Raw genomic sequence first — 23,266 nt, forward strand, 5'->3', positions numbered from 1 at the left:
TGTGTCCTCACAGCCTGCGCTGAGGTGGCAGCGTCCCAATTCTGGGGACCCACTGATGCTGGGGGACACACCCATTTTGCCATGGGAAGCTCTAAGGTCCCTCTCAGGTTGACCCCACTGTTCACAGCCCATGGCTGGGGTCCTCAACCCCTGGGGAGCAATCTGGGGGGTTCAAAGTCACTTGGTCTAAAGGCACTGGGACAGCAGGTGGGGACAGGTGTCCCAAACATCTCTGGGAGGAGTGGGTCAGTCCTGGGCTCTACACCCCCATGCACCCTCCTGGTTGCTGTCAGGTCCCTCCACACTTGGCTGCATGGCTGATGACCCCTAGCAGGAGCTGGCTCATCACCAAGGAGGAAGAAGGAAGGAACAGGCTATTGCTGGTGCCTTGGGGTCCTACGTATTGACCCTGCCCTGTCCCCCCATTCAGCACTGCCGGTCCCAGGTGTTATCTGCACATCACAGCAAATGCCCACACAAACCCGGATGCAGTGGGGGGGATTGTTCTCACATAGGTGGCAGTGCCAGGTACTGCTCTGGTTCCAGGTCACTTTCTGCCAGGGACAGAGGCCAGATGGACCCAGTTGCATGAACGGGCCCAGTGAGGTCACTGCAGCAAATGTGTTTGCTTCTTCACAAGGTCTCAGCTCCAGGATCACTTACAAAGAGGGAAGTAAGTCAGTGATGGTGTTGTGCCTTCCTCGCTTCACTGACAGCCCTGCCATGGTGGTTGCACTTCACATACAAAGCCAGAAGCACAGAGTCCCAAGCAGTGATGCGTGACTGCGCTCACAGCAGCACCAGCTCCCTGTCCCCACGCTCAGGGAGGGCCAGGGGACCAGAGCTGAGGGAGCTGTGGGTGCACAGGATGTGGCCAGGTACCATCTGCCACAGGGATGGATCCATGGTTATACCAAAGCAGATGGCATGTCCCTTCCTCACTGGGTATGGCAGGGTCTCTCCTCTGAAGCCACCAGATCAGAGCAGAGTATCCTGGAGGTACCACCACCATCAATGGACCTGGCACCAAGATCCTCCTCCACCTGAACCCAAGATCCCTTCCTGATGCTGCTAGAAGGCAGCACTACAGGAAACCCAGCTAAGGGGCTCTGATACCCACTTGGAGGGGGGGAGTGAGCACTGACACCAGCTCCGGGACCCCACAGGAGCTCCTGCCAGGACTCCGCTCCTGCGCCTGCTCCTGGTTCGGTCTGTGGCAGAGGCACCCGGTTGCACAACACCCCTCAAGTGGGTGGGGGAGACACCGGTCCTGCCACTCCCTGCCCAGGCATGAGTCAGGCGGCAACCGGAGCCGCGGGGCACTGGGGGCCCTGCTGCGGGGGGGGGGGGGGGGGGGGGGCTCCCCTGCAGGCAAGCACTGCCCACTCAGGGCAGGCAAAACCATGCCCAGCCTTCAAGCGTTGGGACTGGGGGTGGGATATACTGTGACTAACTCCAGCAGCCCTGGATGGGGAGAACTTTGCACTGTAAAGCAGCCTAGGAGGACTCGGCCGTTTTTATAGGTGCACATCACACAGCTTCCTGGGGACCCCAGAGTTCATGCATGCCCTCCTGAGCTTCATCCCACAGCGGATCCCAACGGTCACAGTCCCAGCTGCCTACAGGGATGAACCAGCACCCATGGAGATGTGGCCTGTCCCTGTGTGTCGGCAGGGATAAACCTGGGATATGGCCATAGGCACCCTCCTCCTCTCCATAGAATATTTATATATATATATATATATATACATATACATAACATATATATTAAAATTACATTTCTCTTTACAAAAACAATTCAACAAGGGGCCAGGGGATGGAGCCCATTGCCAAGGCCAGGGCACAAGCACCCTGGAAAGTCTGTGGCACTAGGCAGGGTCCCTTTTGGGGTGTCTCCACCCTCAAGTGGGGGCTCAGTCCATAGTCCTGCAGTAGGTTGGGTGGGTGGAGGTAGCAGGACCGGCCCCATTGTGAGATGCCTGCTCCGGATCCGACACCGCTCGCCCCGTCCCTGCTGTCACCACCTGTAAGGAGAGGACAGGACATGAACTCAGGAAGGGCGACAGTGCCAGTCTGCCCAGAGCAGTGTGGTATAGAGAACCGCCCCCCCCAAAACACTGATGTCCCTACTTCTGGCGGGTGGCGCTGTAGGGATCGAGGAGGTGGGAGCTGGCCTGTGCCAGGTTCCAGTCGAACATCTCCAGCACCCGCTGGCACTCACCACGAGACTTCAGCCCCAGGCAGAAGAGCTGCTCCACCTGCAAGGGGACATGGCATGGCCAGAGGGGTGACAGGAGTGCCACCTCTCTTGCTGGAGCCGGGACAAGGGAACAGGGGTGTGCTGTACCTTCAGGTACTGGATAGCCCGTTGGATGCTCCAGGCATGGCTCTGCAGGGCTGCTTGGCATTCCTCGGTGGTCACACCGTGCACTGTGTCCTGCACCTGGGGGGAGCTTGTGGTCACTGTCTGCTGCCACCCTTGGGCAACAAGAAGCCCATGACTGAAGCAGGGGACCATCAGGGCTGCCTCCATCCCTGGTTCAGTCTTCAGGGAGTGCTATCAACCTGGAGCTCAGATCATTCTCATCTCTGGGATCTTAAACCACTCCTGGGATTGGATGGGCCACAATATTCCCAGCCTAGAGAGACCAATGGGACCACAGCAGCATCCACTCCCTCTCTCCAGGGCCTTCAATTCCCATTTTCCCTGCACATCTGGGGCTTTCTTGCAGGCAATCCCCTGGGGTTGAACTTGAAAAACTGAGTGCACTGAGGCACTCACCCTCAAGTGAGCCCATGGCTACTCTTACCCATGTGAGCCCACTTTTCATGGATGCTGGGGGATGACACTTACCAGCCGAATCTTGTCGGCAGGATGGCAAACATCTGGCCCATCATAAACGATCTTCTGGAGGCTGCAGGAGGCTTTCACCAGGCACTTGGGCCCAGGGTTGCTGTTGTTGGAGGAAAAGTTGGCCTTGCAGTCTGGCAATGGCTGCTGCACCATGGGACGGACGGTAGCTGTGGTGATCTGGCGGGATGCTGGCACCTCCTCGGGGCTTTTTGCCTCCTTGAAAAACTTCTCATACTTGTCCAGGTAGGCAGGGCGCTCGGGCAGCAGGTAGTAGTGGGTGCTGCTGACCTTCTGCCCATCCTTCACGATGGGCAGGATGCAGGGTCCCTTGGAGCAGTCCTTGCCCTGTGCCTGGATGACCTTGGGGGTGGCGTACTTAGGGTCGAGGGCGAAGCTCTGTGTGGTGGGCATAGGCTTCCCTGGTGAGGTGGAGAGGCAGGAGCAGAGGGCAGCACGTTGCTGGGGGGAGCCCACCTGCAGAGCCATGGGGCTGGGTGTCCGGGAGGTGGGCTGGGACAGTGGGTCCCGTGGGGGGATCTGGGGTGGCCGGTCTTCCTCGCTCCCCGAAGCTGGGGAAAGGTCCCCTGACCAGCGCCCGGGCTCATTCCGGCGAAGGGGCCGGGGCGGGATTGGGACACGGGGAGGGATCTGGGGCTTGTCGTCAGCTGGTGCAGCCGGTCCCAGAGGGACGTTGAGCCTCTTCATGCACTCCTGCTGCAGCTCCTCGAAGAGCTCGGTAGTCTGTGTCATGCTGGGTTGTTTGGTCTCCTTGGGGGGCAGGAAGAGGTTGTCCTCCAGTGCTGGTCCTCGCTCACCCTCATCCACAAAGCCATAGTTGGTCTTGCCCTGCCGGGGGCTGGTGATAGAGCAGACCTCAATATCATCCTCATCCTGTGCCACATCATCATAGGCAGGTGGTGGGGGCAACGGCCGGGCATCCCAGTCCACCACTGGTGTGGGGTGGAGAGGCCGAGGTAGAGCTCGTGTGGGGCTCTGTGGTGGGGTCTTGTCCAGCAAAGACCAGGCCTCCATGGCCAGCTTGGCTAATGACGGGGCTGTCAGCTCCCCCACTGGAGAGGGGCTACCCTGGGGCACTTCCTCCTCAAAGTCAATGAGGGTCACCTCGCTGCTTGCCGGCCCCTCACTTGCCAGACGTCCAGGTTGCCGTTCGCCCACCTTGGTGCCCGGTACTCGTGCTGATGGCTTGACTGGCCACAGACCCTTCCCTGTGCCTGGCTTCTTCAGGCAGAGCTTCCGGAGACCCCCTGGCAGACCCTCCTCCTCCTCACTAACTGGGTCGTAGCAAGGTTCTAGAAGAAGACAAAGAGGGATGGTGAGGGTCCCAGCACCCATCCCTAGGCTGCAAGAAGGTGCATCTGCATCTCCAAACCCCCAAACCACCCCATAGTTTCAGCCCTCTTTGCTCCTAAGGCATACCAGGGCGCCTGCCCCAGGCCAGGCAGGTAACAGAGAAAAGAAAGAGGATATGAAGAAGGGAGAGCAGCACACAAAGAAGCCCAACTTACTGGTGAGCAGGACGGTAGGCTGAGGTGGGCGTGGAGGAGGCTGCCCTGCAGAAGAGAGAACCCAAGAGAAGGGGAAGCATAGGGTGAACATAGAAGCGGCAGCCAGGGTGCTTGTTAATGAGGTGCATGCTTTGTGGTGTCCTCCTTCACTGGTGGGACATGAGGAGGATGCTGGTGGGAAGACCCCCCAAGGGAAAACTAAGTTTATGGGGATTGGGGCATACGCACAGCATCTGAGCTTCCTCCCTGTGGCAACTCCACTGAGATGCCCTGCACTGGGGAGTTAGCTGGGAGGGGACAAGGGACTCGGACGAAGGGCAGCAGGGCAGAGTCCAGCCAGGCAGAGCCACCAGCCGGCCACGCTGCTGGCAGTGACCTATGGCCAGGTGACAACACACCCCATCACCCCAGCTCCCCCCACTCTGCAAAAGCAAGTGCCAGCAGAGAGACAGAAAGGAGAGGCTCCAGCCCATCATGCTGACAGCAGGGTACAGGGATCAGGGCTTTACGCAGCTGAAGGGCAGGAGGAAGGAGAAAAGCCACTCACTTTTAGCCCTCCCTGGAAGCTGTGTAGGTCTGGCAGCACTCAGATCCACACCTAAAATGTCAGGAGGGTCCATGGGATTTCCCAGGTACAGCCTGTGAGGAGAGAAAAGAATGCCTGGGAGTCAGCAAGGGCTACGTTAAGAACCCCTTGCTCCCCAGGTTTGTGCCTTGGGACATCCCACAGCTCCTCCACCACACAATCATGCCTGGTGAGTACTGTTCCTGTGAGTGCTGGGGAAACACACACCACAGGCTTCCAGTGCTACAGCACAGAGCCTGGTGCCATCCCAGTATCATCCCACCCATCTCCGGCTCCGCGTGCACCTGCGGCTGCCTGCGCTGTGCCCAGGGGACTGCAAGCAGGGCACTGTGTCCAGGGTACTTGTGCAGCGTGTGGTGGCCAGGATAGCCCTCCAGTACTAGAGCGATGCTGTGCCCAAGGCAGGACGCCCCGGTACCGCATGCCGGTGGGTGCCGGGAGGCCCAGGCGAGCCGTCGCAAGCCAGGGAACCGGCGGGAGCTGGCACAGCCTGAAGGCTTGGGTGTGTGCCGAGCTCGGTGAGTTCTCGGCAGCCCGGGCAGCACGTACCCAGCGCCCGTGCCCACGCAGTGGGGCGCGGGGAGGCCTGCTGGGGCACGAGCCAGATCCGCATGCGCGGCGCCTCGGTTCAGCCCTCCGAGGGCCCCCGGCACAGCCCATGACACAGGGTGCTGTGGAGGGGTCAGGCTGGGACTGAGGGCACTGGCAGAGCTGTCCCAGGCCTGGGATAACAAACAGCAGTCAGGATCATGATCCCAGGGGATGAACTGAGCCTAGCACAGGAGCTGGCCTTACCCACCAGGAGCTTTCCAGTTTTTGAAATCCTATCCTGTCCCCTACCACACTGACCTCCCACATCCCTCCAGCCCAGTGCTGGGAGAGACCCCCACATGCTTCCTGCCAAGACGCTCCTGCTTCCTGTCGCACAACCAATCCCACCTGGCAGAGAATATGTGGGACACTGGAGCACAAGCACCCAGCCCCTCTTCCCCCCATCATGTTCCAGCCATGTGTCTTCTGACAGAGCAGGGTGGAGAAAAAAATCATTTTGGTGGATTTTTTTCACGTTTTGCTTTTCAAAAAGACTCATGCTGTTAGAAGCGTGGGGACAGGCTGCAAGCCACACACATTTAGCAGCCCTAGAACACCCCAAAAGTGTTTTGGGGTACTGTGGCCACCTCTGGGGTGGTGCTTACTGATGTCTCCCTGCCCCCAGACAACCACAAAGGTCTCCCCCCTGAGCCAGCCACAAGCACAGCAGCCCCCTATGTCCCTAAGCCCATTAGTAGGAAGAGGCAAGGAAGTTAGTCCAACTGCAGGGACCCTACCCAGAGCCACCATTCCCAATAAAGCAGGGGCAGAAAGAGATGCTTCATGGGGAGAGAGGGGGGCAGTAGCCAAGCCGCGTCTTGCTCCCAAGCCCAGTGGGCAGGGGGAAAAGGAGGGAGCAGGCAGAGGATGCAGAGAAGACAAAAAGTTTCTTACTCATCAATTTTATCGGGAAACCCCCAGCAGTGCTGCGGGTTGGTGTCTCCATGGCCTGTGTGGATGAAGCTGTTTTTAAGTGGCTGGCTGATGTCGTGGGCTGACAGCCCTGCCACCGAGGTCACCGTGTTTCGGGGAAATTGGCCCACTTTTAGGGTCCGTTTATTCTGACCCCGCCACCAGTAATTCTCGGCCCTAAGGAATAAAAAGGACCTCGTTACTGATGAGGGGATGGAAGGTTGACACGCGCCTGCCCCAGGGATGGGGAGGAGGCAAGGTGACTTGTCCAAGTGCACGAAGGCAGGCGATGACACAACCGGGAAGGCACCCAGGATCCCAATCTACACCAGCAATACACTTTGGCTCCCACCCCACATGGTCCCTGCACCTGGTGGTGCTGGGAATGCAAGTACTGGGGAACAAAGCTCCATGCTTGTGTCCCAGAAGATATGCCACTTCCTCCTCCTTGCTGCTTCAAGTTACACAAGAGCCTTGGGGTGATGCCTGCACAGAGCTCTTTGTCACCAATCCCTCTGTGCCCCATCCACTAAAGGATGGCACAGGGGCATCTGATGGGGGGCCAGTGATAGGACAACCATCTGTGGAGTCTTCCTTACTCTGTTCCTACATTATCTATGAGCCCCTTGCAGGCTCGTGCGGGCAGGGGGAGATTGGCAGAAAGACAGCTGGTAGGCTTACGCTGTCAATCTTAGAGGAGCCACCTGAGTGGCCTAGACCACTATGGGGTACTGGTCCCCACTGTGCCCCCGAGGAGTTGCCCAGGATGCAGCCAATTCTGGGGGGGATGAGGTGGTCATCTAGCCCAGAGGGACTGGTGGGGGGAAAAGGGATGGGGCAGCGCAAGGCATCCCAAGTGGTGTACCCCACCCAGCACTGTGCCAAAGAAATGGTGGAGGGGGCTCCAACCCTAAGCTACCCCCCTGCCTGTCAGGGCCCTCCACTCCCCGTGGGCAGGGTGTGCTGTGGGCAGGGGGCAGTGGCAGTGTGGATGCCGGACTGGCGAGGCTGGCACGGGCCCCGCAGTTTCCTGGAGTCACCTGTGAGTCACCCCCGGCCACCAGGCTCAGCCCTTTTCCTGTTTACCTCCCCGCTGCCGCCAGCCAGCCGCCTTACTCAGCGTCGAGACCCCTCGGCAGAGCCCAGCCGGTACCGGGCATCCTCCCTCACCCGCAGCAGGGGGAGATGCGGGAACAGCTCCCTCCTCGGGAGGTCCCCTCCACTCGCCCTCCCTGTGCCCCTCACCGCCACATCCCGACGAAGGGATGCTACAGCCTGGTCATCCCTCCACTCTCCCTGCTCACAGCCTCGGTCCCGCCAAACCCGAACTCGGACACCCGGCACAAACCCGCTTCGGTGCTGCTCTGGCTTCTCTCTCCGTGACAGCCCCCTCCCACGAGCGGCTGGGTCCCCGGGGGGGCTTTCAGGGAGGTCCCTGCCCCTGCCCACACACACGTACGCACACCCGGCGCCTGCCGAACTACAGGCAGGGGCTTGAAAAGGGGTGGGGGGTGTTTACGGTGCCCCGGGCGGCCTCGGCAGGGCCGGATGCAGCCCCCGGCAGGAGGCTACCCCCTCCCTCCCGCCAGCGATGCCCGGGCATCCCCACAGGCAGGCGGCTGCTGCCGGGGAAACTGAGGCACGGGGATGGGGCTTCCCTCCGGGAGTACTGGCACTCGGTGGGGCTTCTGCCACCCCCCCCGGCCGCTGAACCCATCGTGCGTGCCCTGAGTCCGCACCCCCCAAAACCTACCCACCGGGGGTCACCAAGGACCAGCGTCCCTCGGGGAAACTGAGGCAGGGGACGCTGCGCCCCGGTTCTACTCCACTCCCGGCAATTCCCGACCGACGGGCAACCTCCAGCCCCTCTTCCCGCTACATCCTTCGCTCCGCGGCTCACCTGGGGCCGGCGGTGGGGCGGGGGGCGCGGACCCGCAGCCCGGCCGCGATGCGGCGGCAGGGACGATGTAGGCGCTCTGGCGCGGCCGCACCGCCCTCCGCCGCTCCTTCCCTCCCTCCGCCGACGCTGCTTCCCCTCCCCTCCCCTCCCCTCCCCTCCCCTCCCCTCCCCTCCCCTCCCCTCCCCTCCCCTCCCCTCCATTAAAACGCCAGACCCTGGGGAAGAGTCATCCCCGCGGCGGCGGACCGGGAGCAGCCGGTCCCTGCAGACACACAAATCCGGCCTGATTCACCCCGGGTTGTGACTAACCGCGGGGAGCCGGCCCGGGGCGGGGGACAGGGGACGGGAACAGAGCCCTCCTCCTCCCCTCGGGGTTGGGAGGCCGGCTCTAGTGCAGGCACACCGAACTCTTTTGAGAGGTCCCCACTCTCCCCCAGCTAGAAGGTGACAGGCACATCCTGGGATAGGGATGCAGGGACAAAAGGGCCCCTACTTCAGTCCCAGGTCCCTGGGGCAGTGGAGGGGGTGGCTGTGCCCTGGTGTGGTCAGGAAGGACCAAGGAGCCACAGCACAGCGGGTTCTGCCAGCATGGTGGTACCAAATCCCATGGTGCCTCTCCCAGCCCGATGACAGCAGCACGTCTCTGGGTGCTGGTGGCATGTCCCCACCGCTATCAGCAGGGAGCGGCCCTGGGGCGTGCAGTTTCCCGGGGCAAACCCACGGGCACAGTGAGGTGAGTCAGCAGGGATGGTGCCAGTAGGGCTGTGGGCAGTGTTGGTGGGGCTGTGCCCCCCACAGCGGGGTGGCCCCACGATGCTGTGGTGCCCACAAACATACCAGCTCTGCCCACCCGTGGGGTACATGGCCAGGTGTGCTGGGGGCAGAGCCACCCCCTCCTTGCTTCCCACAGCTCTGCCAGTGCCCACAATCTCCCCATTCCCTATCCCAATGCAGGCTGGCAGCCAGTCCATTCTCCTCTCTACAATACCTGCCACCCTCCCGTGCAGTACCTGCCCTCAATGACCGTGATGATGTCGTTCATCTGGATGTGCAGCTTGTCTGGTTCCTCAAAGTCCTGCAGCGCTCTCATGTCAGTGGGCTGAGCCTGGGGGAGAGGTGGGTGAAGATAGGGGATGTAGCCCCCCATGTCCATCCTCATTTGAGGCCAGGCCCAGCTCCAAGGAAGGCAGAGAGGCCCCAGAAATGAACAAAGGATATCATCACCACTAGCTGCTCCTCAGCTGTCACATCCCTGGGGTGTGTGATGGCAAGACAGCAACCAGGTGCTTCCTACTGTGACTATGTCACCATCCTCCACCTCCCAGCCTGCAGGGCTGCCTGGCCTGAACTCCCCCATGTCACCTCCCACCTTGGCAATATTCTTAGCTCTATCCATGCTTGAGCAGAGCTGGTAGGACAGGGTGCTGGGGCTCCTGTCCCCCTCCCTGCTCACCCACCTCCACCAAGAAGTCTCGCAAGGCTACGAAGGTGGGTCGGTCCTCGGGCTTGTGTGCCCAGCACTGCAGCATGACGTTGTAGATGTCCTGGGGACAGTCCTCAGGCCGCGGCAGCCGTTCACCCTCTTTGTCTATCTTGTGCAGAATCTGTTGGACAGGGTGTGCTGTCAGGGTGTCCCAGATCCCCCTCAGCACCAGCAGGATGATGCGTGGGGGCAGGTCCTTGCTGTACATTTACCTGGCTGCCATTGAGGCCAATCCAAGGCTCCTGACCATAGGTGAACATCTCCCAGAGGGTCACTCCAAACATCCAGGTGTCACTGGCATGGGAGAAGGTGCGTGTCTTCAGGCTCTCAGGAGCACACCTACAGGGGGAAGGACATGAGCATCAGAAGGCCATGGATGCTGCACCTCCAGGTCTTCCCCTCCCCAAGGCTCACCAGGCAAAGGGGACTTTGCGATGCTCCTGCATCACATAGTGATCATCATTTTTGGGCAGTGCCCGCATCAGTCCGAAGTCCCCAATCTTGACAAGCTCATTGGAGGCCAGCAGGATGTTGCGAGCAGCCAGGTCGCGGTGGATGAAACGCTTGGACTCCAGGTAGGCCATGCCCTTGGCCACTTGGATGGCATACTGGCACAGGGTAGAGATGAGGAAATGGCCCTGGTTCTTCCGCAGGCGGTCCAGGAGAGAGCCGAGTGGGGCCAGCTCTGTCACCTGCACCATGGGATGAGGACAGCAAGAAGGTCAGTCCATGGACACCCTGGTTGGGCCGGTTTCCAGCCTTCTTATGCCCCACTGGGGATGCCAGCAGAGGACTTGGGGTACAGATCCAGCCTGGCTTTGCTCATGCTATGATGTGGGACCCCCACATGGGGCAGTCATGGGGGTGGGCCCCATCCCCCCACACTCACCATCTTCATGGGGTGGGAGAGCACCACACCATACAGGCGGATGAGGTTCCTGTGGTCCAGGGAGTGCATGGCATTCACTTCCCGGATGAAGTCGTCCAGTGCCTCTGGCTGGCTCAGCACATCTGTCTTGAGGCACTTCACTGCCACATTCAGCTATGGTGAAAGCAGGGACGAGCTCTAAAGTATATTCCCGAGTGTGGTTGCACTGCCTGGCTCCCCATCCCCCCACAACAGCCCCTCACCATCTTGCCAGCAGGTGTGCACCACTCGCCACGACGCACAACACCGAAGGAGCCATCACCCAGCTTCTCAAAGATGGAGAGGTCCCGCTCCCGCACAAGGCAGGTGAGGGAGTGCTGGCCCCCAGCTTCAGGGGGTGGTGGTGTGGGAGGCTTGCGGAAGGTACTCTGGGGCTGGGGTGGCAGCTCTGACTCTGGGCGCTTCCCACTGAACACCTGTGGGACGTGGAGGAAGGTGAAACATGGGCATGGAAAGACCCCAAGCCCTTGGATCTGTAAGTGAGAAGTGTTGGCACAACCCATTGCCTTGGCTGTACACACTGGAACTTAGTGATGACCCCTAACTGGTGATGACCCAAAGAAGGCTGCCTGTGGGAGAAGGCTCCATTCATTCTGCTGCCAGCACACTGAGTTGCGATTCCCGTGGAGGGAAGAGGTTGCTCCTCTTGCAGCAGCTCTGCAGCAGTTCCCCAGCAGCCACAGCAAACCAGGCCAGTAGCCAGAGGGCCCTGGGCACTCCTTGGCCAGGCTGAGGCCACACAATGTGCCTGGGCACAAAGCCAAGAGAAACCTCCAGCTTGGGCTGAGTATGGTGACACATCCCTGCAGCAATGTGGGCTTTGCAATGTGTGCTGGCTACCACCACTCAGAAAGGATGGGTTGTCCTCCCATCTCCCTCAGCTGGGACAGATGACGTGCCCCATGGGACAGGGTCCATCCCAGTCTCTATGCAGGATGTGCAAGGGCTGGGCCCAGCATGTATCTGGGGTGGGAGGTGGCATTTCTGCTATTTGTTCTTTAATAGAAGTAGCCTTCTATTAAAAGCCCATCCTCACCATGTCCCAGCACAGACAAGCCATGCAGGGGAGAGGCCATGGCCCAGCGCCCAACTGGCAAAGTGGGCTCTGCCAAACTCTGCTCCTCTGGGGTGCCAGAGGTGCCAGCAGTACAAGCTTTGGAGGGGATGACATCAGGGCATATGTGAGCATCCCAAGGTCCCCTGTCACAGTGTGTCCCAGCCTGCAGATACAAGGCTTTGCCCCCTTGCTGTGAGGCAGCAGGGTGGGCAGTGTCCTGGGCACCACCACTGCCTAAAGAGCTGTCTGGAGCAAGGCTCTCTGGTTCACTCACTGCAAACAAGTTTCCTGACAAAGAGGCAAATAACACGAGGGGAATTAATTTTCCAAGTGCTGGTGTAACAGGGCTGTCCTTCTCTGGGAAGTGACCCAGGAGCCTGAGGGGGACTGAGGCGCACACTGACAGGGTCACCACAGGCGGGGCATGGATGGCAGGCGCTTCTGCCCATTTCCCTGTCAGACTCCAGGGATGTGGGAGAGCCAGGCACCCTGAAAGGGTACAGGGAGGGGTCCAGCTCTTCCTGTCTGCCTCGGTTTCTCTGCCACACCTGTCCCTCTCCCACCCCTACCTTGCTCATCCAGGATTTCCGCTTGCACATGGCTTTCCTCCGCTTCACTGCCTCCCACAGCCGCCGCTGGCCTGCAGGACACAGGGACTGTCACAAACCAGTGGGGTAGGGGTCCCCTCTAGCCCCATATGTTCCTGTGGGCTTCCCAAAAGATACTGCACATCCTGCCAGGGGTAAGGGGAGAGGTTTGGGGGGGGGATGTACACACCGGGGCGTCCCATGCCAATCTTCTCCAGATCCTCATTTTTGACGTACTCGAAGTGGGAGAGGCGTGTGACGTTGAGCTCGTCTCGGATGCGCAAGAAGTACTGCTGCAGCTGCAGCTCAGTGAGCAGCTCCAGCAGCCAGTCCGTGCCCTCCTCCGCCTGCATGCTACAGCTCAGCCTCTGCTGGGACACAATATCAGGTTGGGGCAACCCTGTTCCACTCCCCTCTGCCCTATCCCCACTGGGGACTCACCCAGAGGAGCTCTGAACCAAGGCTGGGGTGCTGCTGTTAGGGATACTAGTGGAGTCATCTCCTGAGCCTGTCACCACCTCTCTCGGGGAGAGGCACCCCCATCAGCAGGACACCCAGAGATAGGAAGGGCCCCCGCAGTCTGCCCTGTCCTGCCCACAGAAATGCTAGCCCACCCCTCCATTCCAGCACAGGCTATCCCATGGTCAGGGTTTCCAAGGACACAGGAAGAGGCAGAAGCTCAGGACAGATGTACCTGCCCAATTCCCTCTGGTTAGCTGGAAGGGCTGAGCATGGAGGTGACAGCTGTCCCCAGCGAGGACAGCCACCTTGTCCTCCTGGCATGCGTGCAGGCTGAGTTGTAGTACAGACTCACAGTGGGTCTCCTCTGCCATGGGTGGTAGCACCCCACTGGGCAGACACAGGGAGGGGGCAGACAGGAACATCTGGGCCTTTAGAGAGTCGTGTTGCTCCAGCGCTGAAGTACAGAGCACCCCAGTGCTGCTGGCATCAGCCCCCAGCCATGCCAGGACATAGAAAAGGGCTAGAGCCCCATGCTCCCCCCGCACTCCCCATCCCTGCCTGTTGTCGCGGCTCTCTCCCACTCTAACAACCACCTTTCTGGAAGTGACATGGCTCTGCCTCCCCCTGCTGAGAGCAGATGGGAGGTTGGGACCCGCCATCCCAGCTCCACAGTGCGGCAGCCCCTTCCATCCTCTCATCTTCCCTGGGAGACGACATGGCTCCTGGCGTCTTCACCCGCTGTGCTCGGCTCCGTCGGCCGAGTCACCGCAATTACAGTCCTCGGCACTGGGCTAAAAATACGGCGGGCGCGGCGAGCAGCTGGGCACGGGGGCGCATGGGGGCATGCAGGGCCACACGGGGCGAAGGGAGCTGCGGCTCCTCTGCCCGCAGGCGACTGGGACAGTGCCGGGTGACGGCCGGCGTAGGGTCTGCCGGGGGCAAGGGTCAGCACTTACTCGGTAGAGGCGGAAGCGGGTGAGAAAGGGGAAGGATCGGTGCAAACCCTGGAAGCGTCGCATCCTGCCTGGCTGCCAGCCCCTGGCACCGCCGACGTCCCTTCCCCGGTGCCGGCGTCCCACGGCGGAGCCCACTCACTGCAGCCGGGGCACCCACAGCCCCTTCATTCGCTCTACAGAGATGACCCCTGGGTTCGACCGCCCCATAGACCTCCCTGGAGCTGGTAGGGGGTTCGGGCTGTCTGTCGGCCAGACGCGGGCTGTGGCTCTGCCCCTCCTTCCATCCGGCTCTCGATCCTCTGGCCGGCCGGCCCTCCCCTTCCCCAACGCAACGGGGCCGGGGCGGGGGTGGCGGCAGGCAGGGCTGGGGGTCACTCCCCTGGCTGGAGCCGCTTCCCGGGGACCCCTCGCCGGCAGCGGGGTCCGGTCCCGGCCGCCTGCCCGCAGCGCTGCCCAGGAGGGTTATTTTCAGCCGGGCTGGGACGTGCGCCCAAGGGGCCGGGCTCCCATCAATGTCCCGCTTTCTCCCTTGTTCGGCGGTCGCCGGCAGCTGGGAGCCCGGACCCCCGCTCCCATTGCCATGGAAACTCGCTTCGGCCTTGGGAAACGCTCCCAGGCCTCAGTTTCCCCCCCAGGAAGCAGGGAGGGAGGGAGGCAGAAGAGACATCCGGCTCTCTGCTCCCCAACCGAGGCCACAGGCATGATGCCAGGGTGATGGGCACTGCGGGGGGAGTTTCTGGCTCGGCAAACATATCCGCTGCCCAGCTGCCAGACCCCACGGGGCTGTGCCGTGGGGTGCTACCAGCACCTTGGGGCTCGCTCCCCTTCCCTGGTGGGACTGGCACCCAACCCCAGCAGTGCTGCCCGCCTGCAGGCTCCCCAGGGAGAACAGCTTCCGGCAGCCACAGCGTGAGAGAGGAAAGATCCACAGCAACCTTTTGCCACAGCCCCCGCCTGCCTGGACCCCCCAAACCGTGGCCATTGCTGTGCCACGGGGGCAGCTAGGAGGGACCAAAGTGCATCCCCAGGAGGAGTCTCCACTGGGGTTTCCACTGCTACTGGGATACCAGCTGGCACCCGGCAGCAGAAGCACAGGGCACAAGAAGCCCATTGACTGGGGACAACTGGGCACAGTGCCCTCAGCACCAATCTCTGCCACGCGCCAGCTTCCCCCGTCCCAGCTCAGGGGACACCAGGGGTGGGGGGGGGGGGTGACCTGCCTTAACAGAGCATCACTCTCATCATGCAGAACTGACACCCACTAGGACTGGAACCCAGTGCACTGCCTCCCGCACCCCCAAATCCCAGGTGAGGCTGCCCAGTTCAGTACTCACATCGGGAGTACAGGTTTCCAAAACGGAATGGGGAACCCAGATTTGCACATCATGCCACAGGAGGTTCTGTGCCTCAGTTTCCCTCTCTGCTATAGATCCACACGCACAGGGAGTGACCCTTCAAGCTCGACTCTGAGTTGGACAAGGAGTCCTGCCAATCCTCCCATCCTGAGGTGGGGAAGTCACAAATCCCCCAGATCCGCGGCACAGGCGTTGCTCGGCCCTTGGTGCGCTGCACGCCCCTGCCATGCACACCCATCCCTGCAGCGCCAGGGATGCACCCTACGTGCACCCAGGCTCATGCACGGTGCGTGGTGAGGACGCTCACGTGCACCCCAGGACCACACAGGAGCAATCCCCCCGTGCCTCCCGCCACCTGCACAACCGCAGCCGCCCCCCACGCACGTCCCCTCCGCACCCCCCGGCTGCCGCCCTGCCCGGCCGCACGTGCGCAAACACCGCGGCGCCGCCGGCTCCGTCCCGCTCCCGCCTCCGCCCGACGCACACCTGGAGCCGCCTGCCCCCTGCCCACGGGTGCCCACCCCCGCTGTGGCACACTCGTCGCCTCCGCGCTTGCCTGGCAGTGCACACACCCGTCCGAGCTGGCACGTGGGGGGGTTCAGCCCTGCCACCTTTCCCCCTTCCCTCCCCACCACTACATCTGTTCCTAATGACACCACAATACCGGTCCTACACCTCAAGCCCCCTGCACCTACACATTCCCCAAATCCATGAAAAGCCTGACATCCCCCAGGAGTACCCCCATGTGGGGATGGCAGCCTGTGGGGCCCCCGTCTGGTTGCAGCACTGCACCTGGGGGACGGTATCCTGTGCTGGGCACCGTGCCCCCCACCCCCCCCCCCCCCCACGAGCTATGCCAGGCTTGGCTGAGCCTCGCTGCCTCACACCATTCCCCCCATGCCTGTTTCTCTAGCAAGAAGCAGCAGGCAGCCCCCCTCCCATGGGTCCGGATGGAAGCACAGCCGAGCAAGGAAGGGGGGGTGTCATGCTCCTCGCGATGCTGTAGGGTACACCACATTCCAGAGGCGAGGTACCATGCAGAGACGCCCTGTGCTCCCTGTCAGCTGCCAACCCATGCTCATCCTGGGGCCATCAAGCTCAGCCAGGTGTCCCCCGCTGCTCCCCTCTACAGATTCCCCCCCACTGACCCGCCGGCACGGCATGCCCGGGGCGATGTCCTGCCGGGAGGATGGCGTGGGGCGCCTGCTGCCCAGCCGCAGGGCCCGCTGCCCGGTGCTGTCTGAGAAGCTGTGGGGCAGGGGGCCGTGCACTTCCTCCTCCTCCTCGGCGCTGCTCAAGCGCTGGTAGTCGCATCTCTCGCCCATGGCTGAGGCGGCGGCTGCGGCGCAGCGGCGAGCGGGGGGCTCTGCGGAGACGCCCGCGTCTGCCTGGGGGCGGCGAGGGCTGGAGCTGAGTTTGGGATCACATGGCAGAAAGTTGCTGCAGTTCCGGAAAACAGTGAGAGGGTGAAGGTGACCGCGACAGCAATGGTGGGGGTTGGGGGGGGATGGATGGAGGGATGCAGATGAAAAGGGAAAAGAGAAGGGGGGCAGCCCCTTGAGCGCTTGTCCTCACCCCAATCCCAGCCTGGAACCACCGTCTTCCTCCCGGCGCGGCAGCCCAGCCGCCCACCTTCTGTCCCTGCTCTGGCTCCTGAGTGGAGAGGTGGCGGCATCACCGCCAGCGCCGCGCTCGCAGCCCCCTTCTCCCTGCGCCCCGGCACGGTGCACCAGGCAGCCAGGCGGAGGAGGAGGATGAGGGGGGACCATCGTCAAGCAGCCGGGGCTCTATGGCAAGCAGGATGGGTAGGGAGGCATCCGCAGAGGGATGTGGGGGGCTCTGGCGCTGGCAGTACCCCCAGCATCCCTCCCGCTTCCCTGCGCAGGCAGAGGGGGATGGGATGCACCGGGAAGATGGCTGCTCCGCAGCGACCGGCAGCGCTGGCGCAAGCACGGCAGGGCTGGGACAGCAGCCAGGCCCCGGGGGTGCTGCTGGGATGGGGGTCCGAAGGCCACGACAGGATCAATCCTCTCCCCCCACCCCCTCGGAGGGAGCTGGGGGTCTCCTAGACCTCTGCCACTGCTGCTGCAGCTAGCACAACCTCCAGCAGGAAGCCAGCCCCCTGGGATGGGGAACCCTCACACCTGCACATCGGGACTAGTGCCTAGCCACAGTCCATCTCCCAGCCTCCGGACCAGAGCTGCAAGCAGATTGAAATCGGGGGATGGGGGGGTTAGCTACAGCCCCCTCAAAGACTCCTCTGACCTGCCTGTCCTTTGGGGCACAGCGGAATCCCCAGAGACCGATTTGCTTCTCATGCCAATGCCACAGGGCATGAGTGCCCCATTCTGACCCCCAGAAGCACCCCTACGACCCATCACTGTTCCGCCCACGGAGCCCTGAGAACTTGGTGTAGCCAAAGGAGTGACACCAGGCTGTCAGCGTGCCAAGGCAGGGGACAAGAGCTTGTCCTGCCCTCCCTTTCCCCTCTCCCTGCTCCAGAGAAACAAACACCCCCACAATCCCGGTGGGCATCTGCCCCGGCTGAGGGGCCGGGCGGGAACAGCCCCTTGGCGACTCCTCCTGCCATACCACGGAGGTGAGCTCAGCCGTGGAGCCGAGGCGGGCCGAGCCCGCGGCGTGGGAGCAGCGAGCCGCCCCCGCGCACGGCCCGCCGGCGTCACCGTGCTGGCACGCCACAGGACGGTGACTGATGCACGTGCTATGCCACCTTCCCTCCGGAACCAGCCGCCCTGTGCTACCCTAAAACCCTCACCAGCCTGCCCAGTGAAGGCAATGCTGTGTGGATGAGTAGGGACAGCCCTTATCCCCACAGCCCTAGGCATGGATTTGGGTCACACACCCACAAGTCGGGTCCTCCCGGCCTGCCTAGGCTTAACTGACACCAAAATCATTAGGCTCCCCACAAGGGGACAAATGGCATTGTGCCCTGACAGCCTTGACTCACCTGCCTGCAATTCCCACCCTGCGGGAGGGTCTCACCACAATGACAACCACTGGATGGGGTGCACTGTCTTCTACCCTCCAGGGTGCGACAGTCACACTGAACACAAGGTGTCCCTCCCTCTGTGGGAACACTGGTGCTCCCCAGCCCTCTGGGACACCACACTTAGCCCCACATCCCTGGGACCAGTGCCACAACATCCCTCATGCCCCGCACAGAGGGACCCAGAAATTGGTGGGTCCCCAAAACAAGCTCCCAGAGAGGAATGGGGTCCCCTACTCACCTCCATCACATCACCCTGCTCACTGTCACAGCCTGCCTGCCACCTTCCTGCCACCTTCCTGGCAGCTGTGTCGCCTGGAAGTGATCTCACCGACTGCGGCAGCAGCAGAGCAGCCGCACCGTCACCCCGGGCTGGCTTGTTCAGCCCTGGCAAGGCCCCGAGGGTGGCCCCAAATTGTGGTGACACACTCCCCGGCCCGGCTGCCACGGCGCAGGTGTGCAGACATGCACATATCCACGCGTACAAATGCACCCTGCTCCCAACCAGAGGCAGCGCTGCTGCCTGCATCCTGCCCACCTGTGGGATGCTGCTACCAGCCAGCTCCCTGGGGACCATCCCCAGCCCCTTGCTGGACTTCACCACCCCACGTATCCCAGTGGGTGCTTTACCTCCCTCGGTGCTGGCACCTGATGCTGCTTGGTTGGCTGGATGGAGCAAGCAGGAGGTCTCGGGGGGCCAGCACGGAGGGCTGGTGATCCCCATGGCAGGGGTGGCCGGGGAGGCCGAGGTGCCAAGTTCCTCCTCGCTGCCGTCTCTGGGCTCCCAGAGCCTGGCCCCATGGCTTGATCCTGCCCTCTAGCACAGAGCATCCCCTGCTCTGAGCCCCCGCCTGCAGCACTGGCTGTGTGGGAAGGAAAGACACAGGCATGTGGGAGGGCCCCAACATCCCAGCACAACCCCAATCCTCTCCCTAAGCCTCTTTCCTCTGCTAAATCTGCTACGCAGGTCAAGCTGGGGCAGGCTTAGCTTGTCTTGCACCTCCCAGCTCGCCGGCATGGGCAGCAATTGCTGACCCCATAACTGATCCTCACCTCAGCCCCAAGCTTTCCCACTGAGGCAGGGTCACAGTGCAGTGTTTTGGGGGACAAAGCCTCATTGCTGGGGAGGTGGAGAGGGCAGCAGCCTTGGCATCACTAAACCCTGGTGTCACTGCCACAGTAGGGACCCTGTCACCCTGCCCTGATGCAAGACTGGTTTGTACCTGCTGGCCCCCCACATTGATCTCACCTGGGCCACAGGGACAGCACTGCAAGGATCCCTTAGCAGTGCCAGCCCCAGTGTCACGGTGAACTGGGCAGTGTGTGAGGGGGCAAAATGTCAGGGCTCAGGTGACACTGGTCACAGGGTCCCCCTGGCGTGAAGTGGGAGAGCTCAGAATGGGCCTCCCTGCCTAGCACCCCTGGGTGTCTGCCCCAGACTTCTGGGGGGTTAAGGTATGGGAAGTCTGTATCCAGACATAACTCATCCTGCCAAGGCAGTTGGAAGAGCCTTTGTAGACTCAACACCAGGTGAGCTTTGTCCCCAGCCCTGCTAGGGAAGGGGGGCACTGGGACACACCCTGAGCCCTGGTTCCAACTGGCCCCTCCACCCCGCGGGTGCTGACAGCAGTACCCCCATCTCCACCCCAGTACAGGATGTGTCCTTGAGCCAGGCTGCAGCTGGCACAGAATGAGTTTGTCAGCTCACCATTCACACAGCAGCATCTCCCCTTTGGGCTGGGAGCAGGCGACTTGGGACCCCTAGAGCTGGAAGCCGGGGATGAAGGCTCAATCCCTGCAGTTCCTCAGCACCAGAACAGCACAGCATGCTGGCCAGGCCAGATCATTCAGTACTTGACAGTCATTAGCACTAACTGACAACACCCTAATTAGCCTGGCTGTAGCTTGAGCAGTGGCCCTCCCCCAGGGCTGCCTAGCAAAGTGATGGAACAAGATTTTCTCCTAAGTCTTCCTGTTCAATCAGGTGCTGTGCATGAAGCAGAGCCTACTCCTGCCCCCCAAAACCCATAGAAGTGGGCAATGCCTCCCAGGATGCTTTGCCCCTGACAGCAACCATCCCTTATGGACACAACTGAAGTCAAAATCCAGGTGACTTCAGGGGCAGGATGAGACCTCTTGGGGGGGAAACAGGCACGGTGTCAAGTCTAGCCTGTAGTTGGTTAGGACAGGGCTCAGCTACAAGCTCACAGTAGTTAATGGTCCCGTGAGGGCTGATCCTCTGCTTATGAGGGGCTCCCTTGCCCCAGGGAGGCTGAGTCACAGTGGGACAGCAGGCTGGCAGCTCCCTGAGGAGGAGGAAGGCATTGCCAGCCCCCCCAGCCATACCCACTACACCCCACCCTGCACTAACAAATACCTGGCTGACGAGGCTCCGGTAGCTCCAGGGGTTGGTAACAGGTTGCACAGCCTGCACAGCCCCCCCCCCCCCCCCCCCCGGCACCCCCAGGCCTCAGCGCAGCCCGATGGGGGATGCGGAAGCTGCTTCTATCCCCCCTCCTGCGGGGACCAATAGGCTCGGGGCTGGCAGCAGGAGTGGGGCCACAGCTGAGGATGGGTGCACAGCACCCCAGGTCCCTCCTGGACCCTCTCCCTGAAGAGGTGCCTGGTAGCACAGAGCTGCTCAAAGACACCTCACGAGGCAGGTGCTGTTTTTAGGAGACTTTTGCAAAGCCCAGAGCCCAAAAACTTTGTTCGAATCTTTGCCCTGAGCCAGCTCAGTGAATGGCTGAGTAAGAGAGGGAAATGCACAACTTCCAGAACCCACAGCACCTGGCAAGAGGGACACCCTTTGCATGGTGTTGAGCCGGTGCTGGAGCCCAGCAGTACCGGGACACCCCGCTGTTCCCGCTGCACCAAGCAGCCCCAGGGAGGTGAGGGTGTGGGGAAGTGCCAGCGCCAGGCTCTGCCCCAGCCTGTCCTGCCCAGACAGCCCAGCCCCAGCACAGCCGCCACAGACACTGTCCCTGCCTGGGCTCCTCTGGCCACCTCCAAACCTCCTCCCAAGCTGCTGCTTCGGAGTGGGCAAGGGGTCAGCTGAGCAGGATTTGCCTGGCACTGTGGGATCCTTGTTTGGACTCTCAGCACCACCTTACCAAGCTTAACTTACAATTTTTATTTAAAAAAAACAAAACCAAAAGAGACCAAAAGTATTGAACAGCCCCTGACTATTCAAAGAAAAATTGCCACAACACGGCTGGACACAGCCAAGGTGCTGCATGCTGGGCCGGTGGTCAGAGGCTCCCCGCACCTCACTGCCGCTCGGGGTTTCGGCCGCAGTACAACACCCCGAGGCTGGCCCCGGAGGACAAGGATCCTCTGTTCAGTGCCACAGCTCCCACGAGCCCAGGGAAGAGGAAGAGCAAAGCCGCCTTTTCTCCAGGGGAAAAAAAAAAAAAAAACCTTCCCCCAGCTTCCGCTGTGGTTTAGGAGAGTTCAAGGGCACCAGGCACCCACTCACACCAGACCCTGCTGCCTGCTCTGCCCTGGCAGCTGGAGCAGGAGGGGCATGCTGCCGGCCGGGACTGAGCAGTCCCGCAGTGCCAGAGCACGAGGGCAGCACCGCAGCTCGCTGTACTACGGGACACGGTGCCAACACACCGGCACGCTCAGATGCGAACCGGGCAGCAGCACAGTGCCAAGCCCTGAACCCCCCTGACCCTCGCAGCACCCCCGACCACGGGGTCGCGCCTCGTTCCTTACCTGTGCGCTCACCGCCACAGCCACCGCATCCTGCGCTGGGTCTGCAGCGTCACCGGAGGGCGAGGACGGGCACGGCGGCACTCCAGACAGCCAGCATGCCAGGCGGGACGAGCCCGCACGCCTGCCGGGGCGGGGTGCGACGATCGACGCCGGGGAGGTCCGGGACGCGGCTGGGATCACCCCCGGGGCAGCGAGCACCGGGCACGGGCTAGGGCCTCACACCCTGGCGGACCTCCTGCGGCTCGGGCGCTGTGCCGGAGTCCGCGGGCCGGGGTTGCCGCCGGGGTGCTCTTGCTCCCCCCGGTAGAGCTCGCCCTCCTCCTGTACTCCGCCCCGGGCCTCTCCCTCCTCCTGCCGGCCCCGCCGCACCCACCAGCGGGCGCGGGCCGGGGAGCTCGTCGCGTCCCGCCGGCCCCCGCCGCGCTCCTGCTGTGCCCGCCGGGCCAGGCCCTGCTCCTGCCGGACCTTGGGGCCGTGCTCCTGCACTCCCCGCACCGCGCCCCGCGCCCGCCGCGCCCCGGGGCTGCCGCCCGCCGCCGCCTCCTCACCGCCCCGCGCCCGCCGCCGAGCACGCGCCGCCCCCCGCTCCCGGGGCCGCCGCGGCTCCGCACCCGGCTTGGGGCTGCCGAGGGCGGTGACGGGCCCGGGCCGCTCGCCCCACTCCTGCAGGCTCGTCCGCTCGCCCAGCGGCACCCAGTGCCACCGGCCCGGCCCCCCTGCGCCTCTCGGTTCCCCGCCGCCCGCCACCAGCTCCTGGCCGCGGGGCAGCGCCCCCAGCCCCGCCTCCTGCACGCCGCGGGTGAAGCCCCCCTGCTCCTGCACCCCCGGGGCCACCCCGCCGCCCTCCGGCACCGCCGGGCTCAACCCCCCGCCCTCCGGCACCCCCGGCGCCCCGCTCGCCCCCTGCCCCCGGATGGTGCACGCGGTGCGGGCCCCGCCCCGGCCCCGCACGCTGGGGCAGCCCCCCCCGCGCCGCGCCCCAGAGCTCCGGCTTCACCGCCCCTTCCTCCCCTCCTGCCGCCGCCGCCGGGAGCCCGGACGGCCCCCGACCCGCCCCCGGCCCCGCTCTTAAAGGAGCCGCCCCGCCGCCTTACGTAACGGCGGGGGTGAGGACGGACAGACGGACAAGCGGATGGATGGACGCACGGACAGACAGACTCACCGCGGAGCAGCGCCAGGCCCCGGGACCTATCCGCTGCACCGGGGACGCGGGCTGCCCTGCGCTGCCAAAATCCTGCTCCCAGGTGAGTTGGAAGGGGCTGGTCCCCCTTCCCCCTGCCCCGGCGGGGCTGGCGCTGCCCGGCCGCAGCAGGGCCCCCGCAGCCCCGGCCCGGCCTCTCGG

The 23,266-nt window shown here is 62.8% G+C and overlaps 1 protein-coding gene across 3 annotated transcripts; it reads right to left on the reverse strand.

Annotated features, from left to right (window-relative positions):
• Positions 1 to 1,744: 1,744 nt before the first annotated feature.
• Positions 1,745 to 22,397, reverse strand: TNK2 (tyrosine kinase non receptor 2). Of its 3 annotated transcripts, none has more exons than XM_062498821.1 (16): positions 21,925 to 22,397; positions 12,615 to 12,792; positions 12,407 to 12,477; positions 10,984 to 11,196; positions 10,742 to 10,894; positions 10,267 to 10,544; positions 10,065 to 10,191; positions 9,827 to 9,973; positions 9,380 to 9,474; positions 6,452 to 6,646; positions 4,928 to 5,019; positions 4,381 to 4,425; positions 2,855 to 4,164; positions 2,348 to 2,443; positions 2,131 to 2,258; positions 1,745 to 2,024 (listed from the first exon to the last, which is right to left on the reverse strand). In XM_062498821.1, exons 2-16 carry the CDS (start codon positions 12,775 to 12,777, stop codon positions 2,018 to 2,020), a joined length of 3,120 nt encoding a protein of 1,039 aa, XP_062354805.1. In that variant the 5' UTR covers positions 12,778 to 12,792; positions 21,925 to 22,397; the 3' UTR covers positions 1,745 to 2,017. The 3 variants fall into 3 exon arrangements, with proteins under 3 accessions (XP_062354805.1, XP_062354803.1, XP_062354804.1); XM_062498819.1 differs by lacking the exon at positions 21,925 to 22,397 and adding an exon at positions 16,346 to 16,367; XM_062498820.1 differs by lacking the exons at positions 4,381 to 4,425; positions 21,925 to 22,397 and adding an exon at positions 16,346 to 16,366.
• Between the last annotated feature and the right edge of the window lie 869 nt (positions 22,398 to 23,266).

The sequence above is a fragment of the Cinclus cinclus genome, chromosome 10 (assembly GCF_963662255.1).
Source record: "Cinclus cinclus chromosome 10, bCinCin1.1, whole genome shotgun sequence".
NCBI classification, from domain to species: Eukaryota; Metazoa; Chordata; class Aves; order Passeriformes; family Cinclidae; genus Cinclus; species Cinclus cinclus.

Excerpts from the sequence above, each read along its gene's own strand:
- TNK2 (XM_062498819.1), bottom strand. Across the intron at positions 11,197-12,406 it reads GGAAATCCTGGATGAGCAAG|GTGTTCAGTGGGAAGCGCCC; the intron begins GTAGGGGTGGGA and ends CACGTCCCACAG. Across the intron at positions 4,165-4,380 it reads GCCTACCGTCCTGCTCACCA|AACCTTGCTACGACCCAGTT; the intron begins GTAAGTTGGGCT and ends GTCTTCTTCTAG.